Source organism: Perca flavescens, chromosome 14 (assembly GCF_004354835.1).
Source record: "Perca flavescens isolate YP-PL-M2 chromosome 14, PFLA_1.0, whole genome shotgun sequence".
Classification (NCBI taxonomy): Eukaryota; Metazoa; Chordata; class Actinopteri; order Perciformes; family Percidae; genus Perca; species Perca flavescens.
This window is the reverse complement of record NC_041344.1, coordinates 33,303,032-33,328,207: the sequence shown is the minus strand read 5'-3', so window position 1 is coordinate 33,328,207 and position 25,176 is coordinate 33,303,032. Positions and strand designations below refer to the sequence as shown.

The 25,176-nt window shown below is 42.4% G+C and overlaps 2 protein-coding genes across 2 annotated transcripts in view; one reads left to right on the top strand and one right to left on the bottom strand.

Moving 5' to 3' along the window:
- Positions 1-9,200, top strand: part of col28a1a (collagen, type XXVIII, alpha 1a) — a 60,990-nt gene extending 51,790 nt beyond the window's left edge. Inside the window, exons 30-35 of the mRNA XM_028596604.1 lie at positions 1,925-1,960; positions 2,060-2,096; positions 2,340-2,894; positions 5,803-5,951; positions 6,535-6,784; positions 8,525-9,200. Coding sequence (XP_028452405.1) covers positions 1,925-1,960; positions 2,060-2,096; positions 2,340-2,894; positions 5,803-5,951; positions 6,535-6,784; positions 8,525-8,697 — 1,200 coding nt within the window. The 3' untranslated portion in view covers positions 8,698-9,200. The remainder of the gene's footprint in view (positions 1-1,924; positions 1,961-2,059; positions 2,097-2,339; positions 2,895-5,802; positions 5,952-6,534; positions 6,785-8,524) is intronic.
- An 8,709-nt stretch (positions 9,201-17,909) lies between these two features.
- Positions 17,910-24,525, bottom strand: c1galt1a (core 1 synthase, glycoprotein-N-acetylgalactosamine 3-beta-galactosyltransferase 1a). Its single transcript, XM_028596905.1, has 2 exons — positions 23,908-24,525; positions 17,910-18,074 (listed from the first exon to the last, which is right to left on the bottom strand). The coding sequence occupies exons 1-2, from the start codon at positions 24,511-24,513 to the stop codon at positions 17,910-17,912; spliced, it is 771 nt and encodes a 256-aa protein (XP_028452706.1). The 5' UTR covers positions 24,514-24,525.
- Positions 24,526-25,176: the final 651 nt, after the last annotated feature.

Here is a 25,176-nt window from a genome sequence, read left to right as displayed (position 1 = left end):
GCAGGAATCATTTCATTGGTCAACACTACACCTGGCATTCTATTGGTTGTGGAATTTTGATAGTGTTGTAACACAGAAAAATCCAAGCGTGCAGGAGAGATCCGAGAGCAGCAGATTTGCAAGCGCGCAGAATCAGGCTGAGTGCGAGGAGAAGGTTCAAAGCTGAGAGCAGGAAATCTGTCCACAGAACAACATATCTGAGTCCGAGCACAAAGTTTGAGCAAAAGCAGAGCAAATCCAAGCGCGAGCATGACCATTTGAGTGTGAGAGCAAGGTTTTGAGGGAAATTATTACAAAATCTGAACGGAATATCAGTGAGAAATGCTCTCAAATTGAAAGAATGTGCTCTTGAATAAAGATAGGAATATAACTCTATAGTAAAGGCAAATAATAGAACAGTTACAACAGTCTGGTAAGTTCAGAAAAGTACATCACTTTACTGTAATGCAGCCTTTAAAACCAGGAAAAGACAACACTTATGCCATATTACGATATCCAAAATCTAAGACGATATCTAGTCTCATATTCAATTTTATTTATAGTATCAAATCATAACATAGGTTATCTCGAGACACTTTACCGATAGAGTAGGTCTAGACCACACTGTATAATTAGCAAAGCCCCAACAATTCCAACAATTACAGTAATTTCCTCAAGAGCAAGCAGTGCGACAGTGGCGAGGAAAAACTCCCTCTTGGGAAGAAACCTCGGACAGACCCAGGCTCTTGGTAGGCGGTGTCTGACGGGCACAATATCAATATAATATTGATATATTGCCCAGCTCTATTGGAGCATCCTTTACCAACCCGTTCTCACTCCCAACTCGTAAAATACTGATGCTTGGTCCGTGTCTCTTAGCGTCAGATATCGACAAAAAAGTCACCCTTTAGCGTCTGTATGGGACACAACTCATCGCGGTGCTGTAAGACGATGTTGTAGTATTAAGAGAGACAACAGTAGAGGTGTGAAAGACCTAAACTCTGTGTAAGGACGAAGGTTCGGGGGGTGGATGGGTCAAACAACACAGGACTTTCGCCATAAGCGGAGTTGAACTTGAGCCGGGGGGGCAAAAAAAATAAACTCATTATAGCAGCTGAGACCTGGCCTACCACTTGGGGAACACAGCACAAGCACATATGGACAAAATAAACATGCTAAATAAACATATGTTTATTTTTAAAGCAGATTTTAAATTACATTGTAACAATTTAACATTTCGCCCTTATGAAATCCAATCGCAGCAGGCTGTCTTGGAACGCAGTAGACAGACGGTGGTGGAATGCCCCGACACTTAAATTCTACTCAAATGTAACAGTCAGCAATCAGTGTTGGACCTCCAGTCAGTTGAGATGCCTCTCCAAACGCAGAAATGAAGCGCAATCACACCATAAAACGTTAAGACACGTTAAGAAAAAAGAAGTAATTATTCCACTAATTTTTTAAACAATGCAATTACCTGTTTCAGCCACTAGAGGGGCAGTGCTCCCCCTGTCCCCCCCGCAAACTCCACGTATGACTTTCACCCAGGAGACCGGGGTTCTTGTCCCGCATGTCACTGAAACGTACATTTTGGAACCCCACCCACCATATTTTCCTAAACCTAACTGTCCCGTTCTTGTGTCGCATGTCAGTTAAACGTACGTCCCGACCAAGCGCGTCAAAAAGTGACGACAAGAGTCTCGACCCAGAGCCTCTAAATATGACGCTAAAGGGCAAAACGTGAGTCCCGAAAGTGTCAAATAGTGACGCCAAGAGTCCCGACATCTAAATAGACGCCAAAAGGCACCTGACCAAGCGTCTCTTTTTGACGTGATGGGAGTGAGAATGTGTTGTCTCTTACATAAACTCACTGTGGGCTTGTCCTATGGAGATTGGCCCACACTCTGTTATCATTCCATTTCCTAATCGGAGTTTAATGTTACAGGGGAGGGCTGGAGAAAAAGGAGAACCAGGACTGAAGGTGAGTAAAGTGACTGGCACAAATGACATTGAGCTTTCTATCTTAACATTGAAATTCAAGACCTTTTTTCTTCTTCGTCTTCTTTGTTTCTGCACACAGAGAGAAGAGGTCATCAGGATTATAAGGGAAATCTGTGGTAAATTACACATTTTATCAAGTTTTGCAGCAGTTTAATCATCAGTCAAAAGTAATTGTTTGTGTTGCTTAGTTTGGAGCTAATGTGTCTAATAAATGTAAATTAAGTCGACAAAATATTAGAAACATCCTTATGATATAATGCAGTCCCACCACTTTATTACATATGGCACATTCTAAGTAGAATAAGAATAAAAACAACAATGCGTTTGGTGTGAATTTATCTCTGATGTGTGTTGCCCAGGCTGTGGTCTCAAGTGCCGAGCGAGCCCTCTGGAGCTGGTGTTTGTGGTCGACAGCTCCGAGAGCGTGGGACCAGAGAACTTTAAGCTGGTGAAGGACTTTGTGAACGCCGTCATCGAGCGGCTGCCTGTGAGCCGAGACGCTGGTCGGATCGGCGTGGTGCTCTACAGCCACGTGGACATGGTGGTGGTCAGCTTGCAGCAGCAGCTCAGCCAGGACGACGTCAAGGCCGCCGTCAGGAAGATGCCGTACCTCGGCGAGGGCACCTTCACGGGCAGCGCCATCCATCGCGCCAACCAGCTGTTCCAGGCCTCGCGGCCTGGCGTGAGGAAGGTGGCGGTGGTGTTAACGGATGGCCACGCCGACGCCCGCGACTTCATGCAGTTTGAAGAAACGGCGATGGAGGCCCACGCTGAGGGGATCGAGATGTTTGTGATAGGAGTCGCGAACAAGACGGACCCTCTCTATGAAGAGTTCCAGGCTCAGATGGATGTTATTGCTTCTGACCCTGATGAAGAGCACGTCTACCTCATAGATGACTTCAGGATGCTCCCCGGTAAGCACTCAATGTCACCTCACGCCTCAGACAAACCACAACCACACTGTTGACTAGGGTTGGGCATCGTTTAGATTTTAACAATTTTGATTCCAATTCTGATTCGTCCTTTCGAATCCGGCACTTATCCATTCTGCAGTCCGATTCTTTGTGGAGTGGAGTTGAAACAGGTCACATGTTTATTTCACAGAATCACAGACTAGAGGAACATATTTTTTGGATTCCATAGTGATTTACAGTTTTACCGGGTTTTTTCAAAGTAAAATAAAGCCACACAACACCTGGAAATACAGTGGTCGTTATGGAAATCAAAACATGCACATGCATGTTAAATGTTGAACAATGATCGGATTAAAAACCAAATTTTCCAAACGGTTCCATTGGAATCGTAATTTTTGAAATGATTCCAAGTTGGAACCGGTTCTCGATGCCCAATCCTTCTGTTGACCAAGGGCGTACCGGACACGGGGTACGTGGGGGCCCTCTATCCCCCCATGTACAACACACCTGAGTGGATTTGAACGCACCATAAGTAGGCGAGTGTGCACGTTACTCAGGTTGCGTCAGTTGATTGATAGACTCATATACATAAAGCAATAATAAAATAATATATAATGAAAATACATACAAAAAAATGATACGATATAGTATGGTATATGAATACTGGCATTAGAATGTGTCAGAGGCCACCAAATTTGGGGTATTATGGCCAAAAACAATCCTCTGTGGGGGCATGTCCCCGGACCCCCCTACTCTCCCCTCAGATGACAAGTGGTACATGATCTTTTCAATAAAAATCCTCCTCCTGAACAATCTGTCCCTTTTCACTTCTGAAATTATGGCTACGCCCCTGCTGTTGACTTTTGTTGATATTGGCATGCTGGCACATTTAAGAGTTTGTCCATACAGACTTGGTTTTCTATAACAAGTTGTTCACCCTCCAAACCTAATTGAGGGGATTTGCGCCCAAACTTGCACCCCTTCTCAGATTAAGAACTCAGGGAAATTGGAACACACAGACATCACCCACGTCTGAAATCTGTAATTTAGTCCTTCTCGTGCTTTCAGTATCCCTGAATATCCTAAAAAGATGCTCCTTATAACTTCTCATATCGCATCATAATCATCATATTCAAATTAAATTCTTTTCAGCAGTTATATAGAAATAGTTGTCTGTGTATCCATGGTCATTGTGCAAACAGGAATTTGCAGCTAGCAGCAAAATTACACCAGAGTGATTATACTATATAAAAGATATAATCAAACTGTATTCATATTGTGGGGCAATGTTCTTACAAAATCCCCAGTGAATTTCTAGTGCCTGCTGAATAGGGTTGGGTACCGAACCCTGTAATTTTACCAGTACAGACCAAATCACGTCGGTACTACCGAGTATTGGTTCATGTAAAATCAAACGGTGCCTGATTTCGGTACCTGAGAGTAAACGCAAGCTTATCTGTCCTCTCTGCATGTTGACAAAGAGCAGAGGTCCGACACACTGAGGCTGTAAGGACTACAGCACCTTAGCCTCGTGAGACCGTCCTGATCTGGCGAGCTCCAGAGAAAATTTGGAGCCATTAGCCAAACGACCGGGCCAATCAGCGTTGGTTTTGAGGAGGGTTAGGTGGTGATAGACTGATGGTTTATCCAATCAGCTAACCAGTATTTTCAGACAGCGGTAGCCCTAATTCTGTTAGCTGCTCGCTAATGCTTTTTTTCTCTTGGATCCTCATTTTGGAATATGGTCCAGGAACCTGAAATGGTGTCTTTTATTCCTAAATTCTTGTTAACGGCAAATCTCCTTTACCGACATGTTGCTTGCATGCTGAGCTAATGAGCTATGCTTTGCCTCCAGCAGCAGGGGCGGGCTTGTGGTTGTATTTTCATACGCTTTGTGGATCTGATTGGTTGACTTGGCTCAGTCTATCACCAACATAGGTGATAGACAGATGGTTCATCCAATCAGCTAACAAGTATTTCCGCCCCTTCCCAAAAGTTCTCCAACGGAAAGTTCCCAGATGGATATGCCGAGCAAATGCAAAGCAATCCATCTGGCGGAGTCAGGTTACCAGCACGTTTCAGCAACAAGGCAATTATAAGAGCTTTACATGAAACATTAAAGAGCAGTTATAACGGTCATGATGAAAATAAAACAGGCTAATATACAAATTCAAAAATAAAAGTTGAATAATTATTAAATTGAATAGGTTGTAGGGGCGGGTTTGGGAGGAGAGAGGAAGTGGTTTTATTTATTTTTATTTTTTATTTTTACAGTGTAAAATATTCTAAATAAATAACATAATGTTCTAATTTTCATGAATACACATTTTTTATTTCAACTCTGTAACATTGCCATATAAATGGTGGAGTAATATTTTTTGTAATGAGCATCGTGTCAACAAACGGCTCTGGGTGTGCTGTCATGCTGATTTGAGCACCTTCTAAATGTCCAGTTGACCAATCAGATTGGCTGATCCACTTGTCGTATAATGCAGCATGACTTTCATGGGTCAGAGTCGCCAAAAGGTAAAGAAACACAAGCTGCACAAAACAGGGCTACAGTAAAGATAACGGCTGGCTCACTGGATGGAAAGGATGATGGAAACTGTAGTACCAACAACTCAAAACATGTTTCTGTAAATCAGAACAAACCCCATAAATATTATCAGCCACACCTCCGTTGGTCCAGTACAGAATCACTCTGAAGGGCTGTGCTTAATGTGCTGACATAACACTGTTATAACTGGTGTGAAAGGTGAAATTAACAGTAGTTTGACATTTGTCAAACATTAGGTATAACTTACTACTACTTTGGTGTATTATTAATCCTGCTTACTATTATAAATCTTTCCTCTGTCACTTCCTGTAAAAAATATTCTTTCTAATTATGTTGTTCATTTTGGTCCAGCTCTGGAAAGCAAAATACTGAGTCGGATTTGTGAGCAGGATGACACAATGGCTTTTCTACCAAACTCTGTCTTTCCACCGATGGAAATCCATCCTAAGGCTCCAGAAGACAGCCGCTCCAAAGAGTTCCCAGTGGAGGAAAACATCCAAGTAATGCTGCTTTAATCTCGTTTGGAAAAATGATTGATAGACTGAGTACTTGAGAAAACTGTGTCCAGGTGATGAATGTGACAAAACACCTTGTTGTACATGCATTTCTATGTGTATGTATGTATGTATGTATGTATGTATGTCATTATTTAATTAGAATGAGTCCCCATGTAGGACCAGGGTGCGGTTTTCTGAATAGACCATGTATTATAAACCTAAAATAGAAGTATTTTAAACTAAGTAAAGCGCTGTAACGTGAACAGTCTATAGTGCCATAGAACGGTAAAATCCCAGCAGCAGTTGCTGGTTGGATTAAGCCACTACAGAGCTCCAGGACACCGGCTACCAGCGTCACGTGAAGTATGTGTATCGTATCAATATCAGCGATTTACTTGGTATTGGATCAAAACTACGGGGTGGCCCGAGGCCCAAATCACAGAACTCTTGTGCGTAAATTGAGTGTCAAAAGAATTAGTGTCATTAAAAAGGAATTTGTGTTAAGTCGTTATTATAGGGTTCATTTTGGCGTGTGTTAAAGGTGTGACCTATAAGAGGGTCTGATCTGAGCTCCTCTACTTCCCAGCTTGAACTCCCAGTGGAGACAGTAACTGCCCCGACCCCCCTGCCCCACGAGGCCCGGCGGCCCGACGGGAACCTGCTCGATACTGAGCCCTGGAACCAGCTGCCGGACATCACGCCGGGCTCTCCTGGGGGCCCCGGGGCCATCTCCGTGGCGGGTCCTCAGACTCTCACTGACTGGCTGTACGAGGCTGAGAGCACAGAGGCTCCAGCCAGCGCGCTCCCTCCCCCGCTGACACACTCAGCGCTGCCAGGTAAACACAGGACTACGCCTTCAGTACATGTCACTTAAATCCCACTTCTGATATTCCTGATAAGTGTATTACCTCACAAAGACAAACTAACAGATGACGGGAAATCAAAAGTTGTGCAACGCTTGAAAAGGCTGCTCGTTAGACGAGTGAAACCAAACCTACCGGGACAGAGTTCTTCCTCACCTTTTTTTCTCTTCATTCATTTTATTTAGTTTAAGTTTTGGGGTGACCATGTCCATATCTTTTGTGATTATTTGTAAATGATGAGAACAGATTCAGGAATGTATGGTAGAACGTATTTCATAACAAGTTCAATATTTAGATATTTGTTTGTGACTTCATACTTCCACTCCACTACATTTCAGAGGGAGATATTGTAATTTTTATTCCACTAGATTAATTTCATAGTTTCCAATTTTAGTTACTGTAGTTACTTTTGTATATTTAGATTTAAAGCTACAGTTGGTAACTTTTATAAAAATGTACTTATATCACATTTGCTCAAACTGTCACTGTATCCTGACAGTACTACATGACTCCGATAATCTGTGGGGGGAAAACAATCCCGTCCCTCTGCCTCCCCCTGGTTCTCCTAATGGCAAGAGGAAAACAACCAATCAGAGCCCAGGACTCTCTGAAGTGCGGTCCAACTAGGCAGCGCTGATCTGTTACAGTGTTTAGCTGTAAACTCTCCGGTTGGCTGGAGCAAACTTTCTTATTTTATAGCTAAACACTAAAATATGTTTCTGAAAACATTCTTGATTCTCCTCTGCTCTGATTGGTTGTTAATCTTCGGGCGCGGTGGAAACCTGATACCATACGGGGGGGGGGCCAGAGGACCATGGTTTCTTTTATAGATAATATTTTCTAATGTGCTACCGTCATGATGTAGTGACAAAGTTAGCTACTGAACCTTTATCATACACAGAGCAACAAAATCAATTTAAACATGCGTTTGATTATGTCCAAAAGTCAAAGCTCCTCACACATTAATGCATCTGAAATAATGATCCCATAATATCATACATCATAATATAACACTCAAGGGTGTACTTTTACTTTTGATATTTTACTGATAATACGCTTGTTCTACTTCAGGGTAAGTTTTAAATTGTAGTATTTCTACTTATACTTAAGTAAAGGCTCTGAATACTTCCACCTTTTGAATAGATTATAAGGAGCTGAGCTTTACAATTTGGAATGTGTAGGGAAAAAGTAGTTCTGCATGCTGTGGAGGTCTCGTCTCGTCTGACGATATTAACCCTACACCAATCAGTCCCAGAACGTCCCAGTTAGAGAGGAAACATATTCTTTTTAAATATTTACAATCATTCTCTGAAAGAATCAAGCAGGCCTGTCTTGTTATACAATACAAATGTTCTTCAAAACTTGACATTTTCAGCGTGTAGCTCGCTGGCGTGAGGTTTGTTGTTGTGTCCCGACGCAAACAGAGTTTGAGAACGGCGGCACACAGAGAGAGGACATCCTGCACGTGGATGTCAGGCTTTATCCTGGAAATGTTCTCCTGTTGATCCAGACTAGGAATGAAGGAATTAGTAAAGAGTCCACTCAGATTCAACCAGGTTGTTTTTCTTCACTGTCCTCTGTTTGAACTCCAGTCTGTGTCAGCAGGTTAGGATCTGCCACAGGACACAGCCGTGACATGCAGTGGAAATGATGCTAGTGGTTTATTCATCTAAGCCGAACAACTCATTTAGTGCACCCTTCTTGTCCTTCCAGATCGGGGGTGCAGTCAGCCTCTGGACCCCGGTCCCTGTCGGCAGTACGTAGTCCGGTGGTACTACGACCCTGAGGCCAACGCCTGCGCTCAGTTCTGGTACGGAGGATGTCAGGGCAACGCAAACAACTTTGAGACTGAAGCCGGCTGCAAGAATTCCTGTGTCTACACGTAACAAACTGTGAGTTTGGAGAGAAGGGTGTGTGCAGAGCTAACATGCTCCATTACCACTGAGGAACACAACAGACTGATGATGCAGACCAGCAGCTCACTCTGAACCAGATGGTGATGAAGAGCAGACTTGGCCCTCCTCAGTGTCTCTCAGGCTACGTTCACACTGCAGGTGCTCCTGCTCAGTTTTCAACTGCTGCACATGTACTAACTGTCTGATCATTTTGGACAATACTTCTGTCTGCTCTTGGATTTACACCTAAATATATAACTAAAAAAGAATACAGGCTGACAGGAGTGTCACAGGACAGGTTCAAAATGTCGTCCCCAAACTGAAATGCTTTTGTTTTTGCTTTTTTTTGTTGTTGCCTCGTCGTCCTCCATGCAAACACTAACCCTAATCCCTCTTTACACTGGACTGGAAAAACCAGGGGCATGTCATGGTTTCCCCCAGAAACGTTGTTTAGCCTGGTTGCAAGTGTTTTTTTCTCAAAGAGGGCCCTGCATTAATGCTGATGGCAGCATTAATGTAGAGCCCAATAGTTTCTGTGGTAACACAATCATGAATGGAATCGCAAAATTGAAATTTAAAAGCGCTAACCCCAGATTCCACAGGGCTCTACATTAAGTCAGAGCTAAAAGCTAACTGGAGATTTGAAAATATGACTCCAAGTTTCAAATTGATCAGCCCCACTGTAACTAGTTTTAAAACACGTCTTAACATACATTTAAAAAAAATAATTCCCAATGGGTTAGGCCTGGTGGGCCACCAGGCTTACAGTACACTGGGGGAAACCCTGCATGTATCACAAAGCCACGTCAGCTTTAACACTGGTGATCCTGGGGAACTGATGTCACAAAACTGGTTGGCTTAACCATTAGCTTCACCATGAGTAGAGAACGTACTAAAACAGCCAAAACACACCGCAGGGGTAAAGGGTATAGCAGCGTAGCGCAGCTATTTTTATTCTGCCGCCCCTATTATCCAATCTGTCCGTTCACACCGGTGTGTAGAAATACGTGTGAAAGGCCAGGCACACGATCAGGCACGTATGTACGCTACACAACGCTTAACACTGTATTCCCAGTGTAATATCACTCATCTATCTTTAACCGCTTATCCGGGGTCGGGTCGCGGGGGCAGCAGCTCCAGCAGAGGACCCCAAACTTTCCCTTCCCGAGCCACATGAACCAGCTCTGACTGGGGGATCCCGAGGCGTTCCCAGGCCAGGGTGGGTCCTGAGTCCATGGTCTCACATACCTCCTACTGCTCTCTGAGCTGATCAAATCACTAACAGCTGACACATTTAGTGGTGCTGATATTAGGAGTGGGACTCACTAGAGGCCTCACGATACAATATCATTACGATACTTGTGTCACTTTTCCAACTTCAAATTTTTTTCAATTTCAAATGATGTCCCCAAAAGGAAACTTTGTCAACATCTGTTTTATGTAAAAAGATAAATGTCTCTGTTTGTTCATCTCACTTCAGTTTTATTGCTGCAAAATACTGACACATTTATAATAACAGATCCATACTTTGCGTCTGTGTATTGATACAGTATTACAGTGTCTGTACAAACCAGACTTCATTTCTTTACATTCTAGACCACGGATGAAGACTGTCATGTCTGGACGTTAAGTATGAAGCTACAGCCAGCAATTCAGTTTGATTTATTTTTATTTATAGTGTCAAATTATAACAGTTATCTCAAGACACTTTACAGATAGAGTAGGTCTAGAGAGCATTTTCTATGAGTGTGGTTGGTCGCAGTCTGAATACCTAACCCTTCACCAGAAAGCAAATAAGAGTATTTCCCAAAACGTCAAACTATTGCATTAAATCTAAACAGTAGAATCAATTAATGGAGGCGATGGAACCACATTTAAACCAGGAGGGGGTTTAAACAGCACCCCTGAAAGTGTTCCCACGGTGTTGTCGTGTTGGTCACTCCCATGTGAGCAGGATTTCATGGAACAATGGTCCAAAAATAGCAACATGGAAACACGGAGTCAGCTATAGAATACCAAAGCCCCAACAGATAGAGATGTCACTCATCGGTTTATTTCTGTGTCTCAAACCGCACACTTCTGTCAGTATACTGCTAATGTGCACTGACTACTTCCTGCCGTAGTGCCCACTTTGGATGGTTAGTGTCGTCCCAAACGGAACACTTACGTTAAAACACTCACCGGAAATGACGAGCGGTCGGCTCACCCCGCCGCCTCTGAAAATCTGACAAAAATCCCTTAAACTGACCTTTGTTGATCTGAAATGAAGACAGATTCAGCAACTGCATGGCCTATTTCTCGCTTAAAATGTTTTCAGAAACAAGTTTCGGTGAACTATTTTCGTAAAAAACGAGATCGTATTCTGAACGAGCCGCCATTATGCTCTGTTGTAAAATCCAAGGGGGTAAGCTTCGCTTCAGAACGCGAACCTCCGATGGCGCCATTTTGTTGCTACAAAGGCATCACCTCCTGTTAGCATTACACTGACCGCCATTTTTTTTTTACGTCACTTGACTGCGAATAACTTTACATCTGAAACGTTTAAAGACTCTATTTGTCCGTTGTTTATTTATAAAGAAACACGACAATGTATAAAAGGCTCCATTACCTTGTACCTCACGTTATGGCTCCGTAGCAGACGCTTTTGTAAAAATAGGCTAACGATTGTGTCATAACCAAGTGACTTACTGTCACACAGTAGAGGAATTACCGTATAGTACAGGAGTTTGGACTTACATGAGATGTTTAGGTTTAATTACTAATGTTAACTAGCATGTTAGTGAGCAATAATTAGCCTGTGCCCATGTTATCTCCTTACATATACCTACGCTCTCCGTCTCTGTAAGATTGGGAATGATTGAGATTTCTCTTGTCACAGCTACCAGAAGACTTCACACTTTCAGACACGTTGCTCATGTCACATTTACGTTGTCTCTGTCAGTTGGAGGCTGCTCAGTAAAGCAAGAGATCACCGGAAAAGTGCTTCTAATATCCTTCACTGGTCTCCGTCCAGAGCAACAAGGTCTATTGGTCCATTATATATATGTCAATGGTAAAATCCGGGAGCAGCCAGAACCACGTGACGCGTTCGTCCAATCAGCTGCCGGTCGACGTCCCTGGCCCCTCCCCTTTCCGCTGCGTAGTCAAGATAGCGCCCGTTCAGTGCGCGTAGTGTCCATCGTTCCACACTTAACTTTTTGACCGTTTTTAGGGGGTCATCCGGGTACTTTCAGTGCACTGACTTTTTCGTTATCTTCACTATTTACTTAAAACTAAGTGTTTGAAGTGTGCAAGTAGGCGGTTTGAGACACTAATCCAGGCAGCCGGGCACGACTCACAGGTGTGGACAGACAACATATAGAGTGGGGGTGTCAAACTCCGTTTCACTTCAGGCCCAGTGGAACATGAGAATCACACCAAGGGCCAGACATGTCGAGTTTATTCACATGCTTTTATTTCATTGAAAAAGTCAAGCATCTTTGACTATATTACGAATTTTTCATAATTTTTGTTGCTTTTCTTCAATTTTTTTGTGGCTTTCTCCAACGTTTTTGCCACTTTTTTAAACATTGTGTTGCTTTTTTCAACTTTTTGTCGCCTTTTACGTTGTCGCTTTTTTGACTTTTGGAGCATTTATGTCAACACAAAGCCCTACAAAAGTCAGAAAAAAGTTTCTTAGCCATCATAGGGTTTAGCAAATCAAGCAAAACTATAGATTACATTAATAATCCAAACAAGTTCAGTTAGCCTACTATTTAAGTGATTTCTTCTTATCCGACGGGCTTCAAGTTTTCAGTCATACCTTGACAATTTCAACTGCTGACTCTACATTTGTCTTCAGAAGCGTCATGTGATGTTGCCGTGACGTCTACTGTGGGTGTGATAGATTCAGTTTGGGTCATTCCACCTGTGGGATGGAATGACGCCGTCCAACAACCCCTATGATCCTTCATCCCTGATCCCGGGATGAAGGATCATACCAACTTTTCCACACCTGGGACACAGTTCTACAGAGACTCTCTCTGCCGTCTAGGGGACCATCAGGCTCTGCGCCCGGTTCCCTGGGGGGTCGTTGGACGGTGGGGAGGCACAGCGTCATTCCATCCCACAGGTGGAATGACCCAAACTGAATCTATCACACCCACAGTAGACGTCACGGCAACATCACGTGACTCTTCTGAAGACGACTGCAGAGTCAGCATTCCAACCTGTCAGGGTATGACATCAAACGTCAATCCTAGGCCTGTCACGATAACAAATTTTGCTGGACGATAAATTGTCCCAGAAATTATTGCGATAAACGATAATATTGTCATCGAGAGACCATTTGCATCTAATATAATGATAATGTCATAATAATAATAATAATAATAATAATAATAATACTACAGGTACACCTTTTCAAAGATCAATACACTTTTATTTCTAAAGAATATTTAACACTGGAACTGGAAGACATTTTAAATATCCACAATATGTCTTTGATCTCCTTTGGTATGTCGTCTTTCACGCTGATGTACAGTTGTGGAATTGCCATTTGTGACACGTAAGTTCTCAGACTAGAGACTCTGTACTACATTTTACAATTATTTAACACTAAATATTACATTTAAATAATATATAATTAATAAATAAAATCTATATGTATGGCTATCTGCCACGTGGCGAGTAAATGTACCAAAATAGTTCTGTTTTTCAGTCTTCATTTTGGCGAAGGTGCGGCTTCTGCTCCTCTGCAGGTCGGAGCTTCGTGGGTGCGGGCCGACACACACACACACACACACACACACACACACACACACACACACACACGCGCGCCAACTCTGACATACTTTCCACACTCCGTGTCCGCGGACAGCTGTAGGCTTGTACCGTTAATGTTCTGTGCATTGTCGGACACATGCAGCCACTTTCCTGAAACCGCTTGCGAGACTGACGAGTCCAGCGGCGTGTATGTCCGAGCCCGTCTCCACAATCTCCACCTGCAGGTTGTCAGCTGTGTGGTTTGGAATGAAAGGAAGAAAACGGGACGCCGAGTAACACGTGTCGCTCATATACTTTTTTTTTTTTTTTTTTTTTTTGACGGCGCCTTAACTGCAAAGTGCTGCAAGAAACCCTGCTCCAACTCTATCTCTCTCTCCGCCTGGAGTAGCCTACCGCCCACACAAAGACCATGCGACTGACAAGAGGGTTCACTCCTCGTTACGCTAAGGAACCGAGAGTGGTCCTCCAGTCTCTTTGGTAGAGAAAGAGAGGGAGAGATGAGGAAAATAAACAAGCATGCAAATGGAAATTATCGCGGCCGGAAAAATTATCGAGCTCATTTTTTTTTATCATGCGATAACTCGATTTATTGACTATCGCGACAGGCCTAGTCAATCCTGTCGTATAAGAAAAAAATCACTTATATAGATTACATTTTTAAAAGCAGCTAGCCGACTCTCAGCAACCGGTTTCACAGCCTGGATATGAAAACTCTCTGGTTCTGGGGGATTTCTGAGTCTCAAAGTCAGCAAATCTGTCTAATTCTGCTCGGAGTGTCGCGTAATTACAGTTTGAAAAACAGTTTCCTGTCTATCTTTTTGGTTTGGCGCTCAGCTAGGCGGCCAAAAAATTATTGTGAACTAAAATCAATATGCGAGCCGGGTCAAAATCTGCGAGGGGCCGGATTTGGCCCGCGGGCCTTGAGTTTGAGACGTGGTAAAGAGTATATATGTTTCTTTCTATTACTATGGCAACTAATTTCTGAATTATTAACATTGTGTGTAAATCTTTTTAATTATGCACTACCTGTCAAAAGTTTGAGGTCACTTAGAAATTTCCATTCCACTCCATTATAGACAGAATACCAGCTGATCTGAGTGGGTGGCTGATCTTTAATGCAATTTCTATATTACCCATTATCAGCAATCATTCATCCAATGTTCCAAAGGCTCCTTCTGTTTACTTATCTGATATAATTTTAAAAAGCTAACTGAGAAAACATTGGAGAACCCTTTTGCGATTCTGTAAGCATATAATGTAATCTGAAAACTGCTGCCTTGGTTACAAAAACAATGCAACTGATCTCAGTCTGTCTGTAATGGAGTGGAATGGAAATTTCTAAGTGATCCCAAACTTTTGACCGGTAGTGTATATTGCAGTAAGAAGTAGGCCATGACATTATTACTATATAAAAAAATAAAAAAAGAGCACAGGGGCAAAACATCAGAATTGAGGCCCTTTCACCTGCAATGTGAATATAGTTACTGTTGTTACAGATGTAGTTTATGTAAAACAACTTGTATTTCATTTTAGGGTATTGCATTCTGGGAGTTGTCTGGTTATATCTTCTTTGTGTGGGTCACTGTTTGTAGGTGTTTCTTTAAGATGTGTCCACAAAGCAGTGATGCCTTTTAAGGGCATCTTAATAACTAAACACACAGGTGTAGTCTTAACCTCTTTATGGTCTTTTTACACTATGTTGTAGCTACTTCAATGTTCATTTCTTAAGCTGTAGTTGTTTTAGTTCATCTTAACACAAATCTGTTAACCTCCATTATGATGAATGTTGTATGGAAAGAGACACACTTGACTGTAAAATATATTGTTTTATTGTTTAACACTGTAAAACTGCCAGAAGGAATAGTAAACTTAGAACATGTTAGTTCAACAAAATAAAAATAAAATTTTTCATTAAATAAGATCTAATTTCTTTCATTGAGATCAGTGGTTCTCAACCTGGGGGTCGCAAGATCATTTTTGGGGGTCGCCAGATGGTTCTGGAGAACAAAATTAAAATAACCTGACTAGACTAGACTGAGGAATGTTGTTTACATTACTGTGTGAGTTTGGTACATTTCCTGTGTTATATTCAGAGCTTCATTCACAGAAAGGGGTCTGGAGGTGGGTCAGGGAGAGACCAAAAGTCACAAACATCAAAAATCCACAGAGCCTGGAACACATTGGACAAGGCTAGGTGCTAGCTGCTAAAACTAAACTGTGCTCAAGTGCTCATATTATGCTTTTGGTTTTTTCCCCTTTCCTTTATTGTTGTATATCTTTTTGTGCATGTTATAGGCCCAAAGTCCCCCCCCAAAGGGCCTTACCATCTCCAACAGAAAACACTGTTCACCAACTGCTCCAAACAGCTCTATTGTAGTCCAGCCTTTACTTCAGAGACAAACGTGGTCACTTTATAACACATGTTATAATGCTCGCCTAGCTGCTAGCATGGCACGCCCTCATACTCTGCTTCTGACTGGCTAGTAGTCCTTACCTAGGTACTGTCAGGGCACGCCCTCATACTCTGCTTCTGACTGGCTAGTAGTCCTTACCTAGGTACTGTCAGGGCACGCCCTCATACTCTGCTTCTGACTGGCTAGTAGTCCTTACCTAGGTACTGAGCATGTGCAACTCCCAACAAAGATGGTACAGAAGTGATATGCCATACTGAACATATGCATCAATGTAGTATTCAGAAAATACTTTGCATAATTCAATTTCAATTCAATTTTATTTATAATATCAAATCATAACGAGTTATCTCGAGACACTTTACAATGTACCTAACAATATAAACAAAGCTACAGTGTTGCTTCTGAGATAGTAACACTGAGAGGAGCTCATAACTGTTTACTAATGCTATACGTGCATGACAGTACATTATTGTTATTTATTTATTTTGGCCATTTTAGGCCTTTTATTTGACAGGACGGGAGAGAGTGGGAGATTGACATGCAGCAAAGGACTGCAGGTCGGAATCAAACCTGCTGCTGCTGTGGTAAGGACTGAGCCTTTGTACTGTATATGGGGCACACTCTTAATCAGGTGAGCAACCTGGGCACCCAAACAGTACATCATCCCATCATCCTTTTGGTGGCCGGTATACAAGAAGCGGCTGCTTTGTTTGCAGGAGAAGCAGATCCCCTAGCTCAGGGGCGTCAGACTCATTTAGTTCATGGGCTATCATCCCCCTAGTTCGATCTCAAGTGGGCCTGACCAGTAAACCAGTCCAGTTTCTTGTCAGCTTGATGTTGGCTAACGCAAGTTGCTTCTGCTACAACAGGCCATTGTAGAAAAAAAATAATGTTACAGACCCAGGAGAGACGGGTAATATTCAGAGATATAACTTGTTGTACATTTACGGAAATAGAACTTGGATATTCTCTGAGATTAAAGGGGTAAATTTGGAATTGGAATTAATTACTTCTCTGCAATTTTCAGATTTTGCAAAGTCAGCCAGTGGGCCTGACTGGACCCTTTGGCGGGCCGGTTATGGCTCACGTGCTCTATGTTGGACACCTCTGCCATTGCATCTTTTTTTTAATTTAATTAAAAAAATCATCTGTCACAGTCAAATAATGTGGTTTACCCTTGCTGCTGCCAAACTACACATTTTAGTCAGGACCACTTTGTCAATAAATGGATTAATTCATCTGCAATTTGTATTTGGTGGTATGGCTCTATTCTGGGGCCTCCCCACACTTCCACATGTATACGTGGAGCGCATTAGGCAGAGAGAGCACATCTCAGCAGCAGTGCAGGATCCCCATAGGGTACAGAACAGAGCAGCATCAATGACAACAGACTTGATTAAGTCAGACAATATAAATGTAAAAGGAGGAGCTCGGGAGGCAGCAAGGTAGGCTGGGAAAAGCAGTTCAATAGAGCTCTAATTGAAAATCCAATCATATGCTCAGGAGGCAATCAGTTGAGCCATCAGCTGGTGTGCTGGCTTAGGAACTGTCAGCTATGAGCTGAGATAATAGCCGAGCTTGACTCCGTGATCTGCCAGAACTTGCTTCATTCTTTTGTACCAACTTCAACACAGAATATACACAGATGTTTTCGCAGAGAAAGACACGCTTCTTCAAATACAGTAGCATTGCCATAAAAGACCAAAATAAGGAAGGCAGATTGAAGGCACTTAAAATTGGATATTTCCTTACATTTCTTCGTTTCTTATTTCATACAAAGTAACAGCTTAGTAAAACAGACCCACTCACACCCCCAAACATCATGAACAAAGTCCTCACAGTTTAAATCAGACCTCATCAACACATCTTTTAAAAAATCTTAAATTATAAAGTTAATGGTTGGGGAGAATTAAACATATTACGGTAAAAAAAGAAGTTGAACTTGGCTCTAAAACCTGCTGGTACCCCCAACCCCTACTCCAATTAGTGCAGAAATGTTGGAGTTGTTGTGCACACTCCAACATTTTATGTGGACATAGTTGTTGTGTTAAATTCTTCATCACTATCCGGATTAAACCTGTATTTGTATCCGTATGGCCGCAGGTGGTACGTCAGGTACTCCAAAACGTACTGCTCAACAGCGTAAATGTAGTGAAAGGACACAACAAAATCTGAGCAGCAACCTGGACCCTGGAGAGAAAGAGAGAGAAACACAGAGGTTAGCAGGTACAATCCAGACTGCGATCAAACAGCAGGAAGCCAGTGGCGACATGTTGGATGAGTACCATGAACCTCCATCCACAGCACAAGTAAATGTAACAATAACACCAGCCGTTGCAACCGTAAGTATTATTAAAGTATTAAAGTAACTATATGTAACTTTTGAATGTTTCTGAAACGGTGTAATGTTCCATCTGATGATCATAAATGACCTGTAACAGCAAACGAGACTAACCGTAAAAAGGATGCTTCTTTTATAAAGGTTTTTATTAATGCCTCTGCCTGGGTCCGATTTTTGTCATGAAGTCACAGAATGATTTACGGCAGGTAGACGGTGCTACAGAGCACACATTCTGATGGGTCACAGATTTCGGTGTAACACCGGAAAAGCCTGTTAGTGCATCCAGCCAGGTAAAGTGTAGCAGGAGATACTGTATATTTATATAGGCCTAATTGTATTTTAATTTAATTTTAGAAGTTATCTGCTGTAGTTATGGCTGATACTGGGGCAGGACCATCAAAGGAAAAAAAGGAAATGAACTGAAGAACAACCAAAAGATAAAAAGGAGAGTGACAGACGACGGGCAAAAAAACGAGTTTTGGTTGAGGTTTGCCTGAGACAATTACGGAACTGTAAATTATTAGGTATGTAGTATGTCTATTTCATTCATAAAAATAGCCTGTAAAGTGTCCTTGGGTCTCATGAAATGCGCTATATGAATCTAAGTTATTATTACGTTGGTTGCTACAACGAACTCTTAAGGCTCTGACACACCAACCCGACGGCCGACCGTCAGCAAGAAAGCCAGTCGGACTGATCAGTCGGCTCCTGTCGGTCCAAAAAGTGTCTCGGAACACACCGAAGCGACGCCGACTTGAGCGTTACGTAATACGTCTCCATAACAGCAGGTGGCGCTAATCTGTATTGTCGCCAGAGGCACGGGAAATCATTTTCAGCAGTACGCTACATATGGTGCAAACTAAATGGACACTAAATCACATGCCAATCACTACTGGTCAAAAGATTCCTTTGCAGTGGCCCGGGTTTAAATCCGACCTGCGGCCCTTTGCTGCCTGTCATTCCCTCTCTCTCCCCCTTTCCTGACTAGTTGAGTCAACTAGCTGAGCAGGCATCAAGTATGCCTTTCCAGTTCAATAAACTAAGTACTGCCATCTGATTAACACATCACAAGACAATGTTACAATTAATTAAATCCTACCAAAGCGTTGTATGGCTCAAGACTATGGCGATATAGTATTCACTAAAAATCACCCAAGCAGAAAGCACAATAGTAATTCTGAAACGTGATTGACTGAAGATACAACAATGCCATCACACAACACAGCTGAGTGCAGGTTGTAAAATAACAGTCACTTAGTCAGCTGCTACTTCACAAACTGCAAAAGCCAACATATAGGCTACTGCACTTGACCACTAAGTCTCACACAGGCCTATATCAGCATCACAAAATTATGATGCAATACGTCTGATATGCATGGCATTTCAATAAACTAAACAAAATATGTACATTATCTGGTCACACGGTCACAACAGATTATATTAACCTACTCAATTTAAAGATAGCATAATAGCTCTTACCTTTAGAAGTTCTAATTTCTTGTCTTTTTCTTTGCAAAGTCGCAGATCAAATCCTCCCTCAGCAGCTCGCTAACCCTACTACACATGCGCTGCTTTACAGGCAAAGCGACAAATGTCTCCGGTGGACAGTGATCTAGAATCCACTCCCGTGGTACCGTTTCACCGTTGTGAAGGTGTCGGGTCAGTGCCTCGTTAGTGAGAGAGCGGGTCTTTCTGCCGCAAGCCTCGTCCCCCCTCCGAGATGCTGGACATTTAGCCGCCGATTCTGAAAGGCTAATATCCCTCTGGGTATAACTTCCTCCCGGACGGTCTCTGTAATCGGTCCCCGTAGTGCAGGCTCTTCAGAGATGATGGTACCTGAGGGGCCATTACCTTGTTCTGTAATGCTGATGACCGGCCTCATCTCTGTCTTTTTCCACAACAACTTCGCTAAAGGTAACGTTAGCCACCGTTAGCTGTGGCTGAGTGTAGCTGGTAGAAGGCAGCAATTCTTCGAAGCTAACGTTGGCTAGCTCCTCGACATCCTCCTCTTCGTCATTCCCAGCTCTTTTTAAAAAGCTTTTTATTCGCGGGACATTTTTATAGCAGCCGCTTTCTCTCCGTTTTCCACACTTTCACTCGCTGATGCAACCCAATCTGACCGGGGATCAGTTACTAATTAATTCCACTCTTTCAATCTCAACTCGTTCTTAGAAAGCTGATCTTGGATCAGTGCGATGTAAACAACCTGCTCTATGCCCAGCCACCTTTATCTTTAGCCAATCTACACAGTGCATGCGGCCTTCTCCCAATCATTACATTAAACAACTTGTATTTTATTCTGATTGGATAATTATCACCATAATGATTAATGCCCATTGGGTAATACGGGCTTGATCGCAGTTTGCCAACAACGGGTGCTGCCACCAACAGGGGGTGCTGCAGCTACCCCAGCACCCCTACTTCCCGCGCCTATGATTGTCGCCCAAAAAATTAAAACTGGAAATGACGAACGCGTCAAGTGGGTCTCTTCTCCCGAATTTCAAAGCCGACCATAATGGCATAACTAAAAGTTACATATAGACACTTGAAGTAATCCTTTAGTTTAACCTGTTGGTGAGCCTGGCTTGGAACTCCCATTTCAGTCCATGTTAAATAATTCATAAATAAACTAATAAATAAATATAGCGATAAAAGAAATCCTGATATAAATAAATGAGTTGTACTTGCATATTAATATTGTCTATTAAATGTTGTTAATATATTATTTTCAATGTCATAAATTGTGATGGAGGAAGTCTTTTAACTGGATGATAAAGACGTCACAATGTCCTTTGTCACTTTAATTTGCTAGTATTAGAGAGCTGTCTATCTTCATCTATAATACCATTTGGAATTGCATTCGTTATTTTTGTAATATTCAAATTATAGTCCAATATATAATGCTAAAATTCAGCATATTAATATTTACTACACTACTCAGGCGTATGCATTGCCAATGCGGCGAGTGAAATATCTCGACATCTACCAGATGGATCGGCACAACATTTTGTACAGACATGTATGACTCCCAGATAATGTGTTCTACTGATTTGGTGCTCCCCTGACTTTTCCTCAAGTAACTTTGAGGTTCACATTTGTCATATATTGTTTTGTCTCAACTTCTACTGGATGGTTTGCCATAAAGTTTGGTGCATATCAATCATGTTCCCCTCAGCATGAATTGTAATAACTTTGGTGATCATCTTAAGTTTTCTCTAGTGACATCATCAGGCAAAACCTTTTTAGTAGTTTGTCAAATACATTGCTTTATGATCGAATACCTGCAAAACTAATGACATCAGCCTCAGCAGTACTTTGTCTTTGTGCTAACCAGCAACTGTTAGCATGCTAACACACACAACTATGGCTATTAGATCCACTTTTCATCCTGGGACTTGCCCACACCCCTCTCAATCTACTCGTTAAAACTCTTTTCAATCAGTTTACAAGATCTGTTGGATTTGATTAGGAAAATGAAGATGATCTTCTAGCCTTCTGATTACCATTTTCTCTTTAGTTTTTTTAAAGTCTGACCAATTACTGGCCCTGCCGTTTCAGTTATTGTAAATTCTTCCTTGTCCACAGGACAAGTCCCTTCCTATTTTAAGCACGCTACCATCCAGCCCATATTAAAGAGAAGCAACTTAGATACTGCTTTTGCCCAACATTTATAGGCCTATAGGATATCTAAACTCCCCTTTTGTCACAAAGTTTAGATGAAGGTTGTATCCAAATATCCATTCCAGTTTTTCCCCTAATTACTCTCAGCTGCGCATCGCCATGAATCCATGAATGAGGCATGTGTCTGTGGTGAGGACACATGTCTGTAATAATAGCAGGACAGTCGTGTAAATGCCGGCAAAGCTAAGTCTTGGTGAGCAGAGCAGATGTAGTAACGTTGCTCGCAAAACAATTTCTAGAAAATGATTTAAATGAAATGAGCTGGTTTGACCATGGAGATGAGAGCAATATGCACTAGTCCAGAACGCGGTATTACAAATCCCACTATGGCCACGTCAAGACCCACAACCCTTCAATAGCATTTATTGGCCAGGCATCCATGCTTACGCAAGGTAACGTAACCTGATTTGTACAGGTCCTATCCCCTGACCAATCGGCTATCCTAACCTTAACCACTAGAGGTCAAATGCCTAACTCCAACCAATCGAGCTGCTTTGTAGAGCAGGTCTTGGCGTGGCCATAGTGGGATTCGTAATTTTGTATCCAAAACATAGGACCTTCTTCCTGTGTTTACTTTTTTGCTCCCGCCCCCAGATACATTTAACCAATAAATGGTTTAGAAGTTATGCATTTTGGTTCACTTGGATTTTTCTCCGTATGAAACTAAATCAAAGCAAGGTGAAAACGCTCCAAATTTACAAACTCAACAACTGATTTCGTCTGGATCAAACAAACTATAGCTTTGAAAACGCCCTTAATATGTCTGCTCTTGATCGTCTTCAGTTAATCCAGAACGCTGACACAAGGCTACTCACTAAGTCAAATAGATGGTCTCACACCTGTTACCCCTTTTCTTAAGTGTCCTCACTGGCCCCCGGTCACATACAGGATTCAGTTTTTAAAATTCTCACTCTTACATATAGAGCAGGGGTGTCACACTCAATTTCACTAAGGGCCACACTGGAAAAAGAGAATCGCACCAAGGGCCAGACATGTACAGTTTATTGACATGCTTTTATTTCATCGAAAAAGTAAAATATCTTTGACTAAAGCCCTGAAAAAGTGAGCAAAAAAGTTCCAACGCCATTCTAGAATTTAGCAAATCGAGCAAAACAATGATCACATTTTCTAAGTAGGCTACCACACAGCTGACGCACAACAAGTTCTTTCACAGCCGGAATATGAAAGCTCTCTGCTTCTGTGGGAATTTTCAGAGTCTCAAAGTCAAAAGCAATTTGCCAAATTCTGCTTTGAGTGTTGCGTAATTGCAAGTTGAAAAACAGTTACCCACGTTTTTGGTTTGGCGCACAACTAGGTGGGCCAAAATGTATTGTGAACCTAAATTGATATGCGGGCCGGATCAGAATGTGCGAGGGGCTGGATTTGGCGCGCAGGCCTTGAGTTTGACACATGTGATATAGAGCATTGCATGATCAGGCATCTGCATATGTGGCTGAACTACTTCATTCATTTTCGCCAGCTTGCTCTCTTAGGTCTAATATCTTGAATGATGGCTCATTCTGTCAAGTAGGAAATATCTTTCAGAATGGCCTCCCTTCTCTATTAATGTGGTTACAGTTACTGTCTGTTCCACGCACCTGGCTTCGGACCCTCTGCCCCCCCCCCTCTTACAGTCTGCTGTTTCTGTGGACTCTCTTGTTAAAATCAGATACAGACCTACCTTTTTAAACAGGGGTTTGGTTGACCCGTCTGCACTTTGTTTATTAGGTAATTTTGTGTACAATTGTGTCATGTTTTCTATGTCTCGTAACGCACTTTGTGATTGTGTCCGTAAAATGTGCTTTATAAATACGTTTTACTTGATTACTTGCTTGCACAATTAAATTGTGGGGTGCAGAATTGTCCGATACGGATTAATTTTAATGCAAGAATGATGGGCTTCTTACTGGCATCTTGAGACACTGAGCTCGTACAATGGGATTTCTTAAGACCAGTCTAAATCCAGATTCTTAACAGGAACTTGTGTATTGTGTTGCATACCTCTACTGGAGTATAGTGGTCGTAAATCAGATACCAAGGCCGTGGTCTCGGGGGCTGTCTGACCAGGTAATAGTCTGGAGGATAAGGATGAAATGTTTGTCTCCCCTTCACATCTCTGGAGTCAGCGGGCTTCACCTCCATCTTCTCCATACATTTGCCCAGAGCCATGTCCTCGATGGTGGAGAAGTGGGTGCATTCCCCAGTATTAAACCCTGTGACAAATCTCCTCAGTGCTTCCTTACTGAGGACATAACCGGCTCCTCCACTCATGTAGCCTTGCCTGATGAAGGGGGTAAACCTTCTGCCCAGGTATAATGGCTTTTCCGGATCATATTTGGACAAGATGTAGCGTAGATTCTCCATGACCACAAAGGTGTCATCATCCGCCTTCAGGAACCAGTCTGCTTGGTCCAGGTGGTGCTGGTGGACGTACTGAAAGGCTCGGATGGTCTTCCAGTACAGGTTGTCCCTCCCCTCGCTCACGTTGAGCTCCACAGTGGGGAAGTCAGTCTTGATGGAGCTCATGTACAGCACTTTGTTGCAGCGCTTGGCCCATGTTTCCCTGATGTGCTTGGTGCGAGATTCCAAGTTGTTGGGGCCTGTCATGATCCAGCACAAGATCCGTGTTGTATGAGTGGAATTATCTGCCGAGCTCTCGTTCTTAACTGGAAACATGTCAGAACAAAGTATCAGAAATGTGCTGCATGGACATTTGAGTCCTGTGTGCTCAAGACCTAAGGTTAATCATAAGTAGGGGAGACCGGGGATAGTTGCAACACGGGTCAGTTGTAACACCAATTCCTCCAAACAGGAGCAAGTTTTGAATCACCAGATTCACTCTAAACATGTTGTGTTCATTCTTTATTACACATGTGAAGAAGCAGAACCCTCAACCCAATGTTTCAACCTACCCCAAGCAAAGAGTTTGGTTGTATTTATGTTTTTTTTTTTTTAAAGGTCCCATAGCATGAAAATTTCACTTTATGAGGTTTTTTATCATTAATATGAGTTCCCCCAGCCTGACTATGGTCCCCCAGTGGCTAGAAATGGTAATAGGTGTAAACTGAGCCCTCGGTATCCTGCTCTGCCTTAGAGAAAATGAAAGCTCAGATGGACCAATCAGGAATCTTCTCCTTATGAGGTCATAAGGAGAAAGGTTACCTCCCCTTTCTCTGCTTTGCCCGCCCAGAGAATTTGCCCACCCATGAGAGAGAGAGAGAGACATCATGGCTTTCAAACGAGCAAAGTGGCAGTTGGTCAAGGCCACAC

Bases quoted from the DNA above. Each gene is read 5' to 3' on its own strand.
- c1galt1a (XM_028596905.1), bottom strand. From the start codon at position 24,513: ATGACAGGCCCCAACAACTTGGAATCTCGCACCAAGCACATCAGGGAA. The intron at 18,075-23,907 runs GTATGCAACACA...CTTTCTCTCCAG, and splicing joins ACCACTATACTCCAGTAGAG to GGTCCAGGTTGCTGCTCAGA.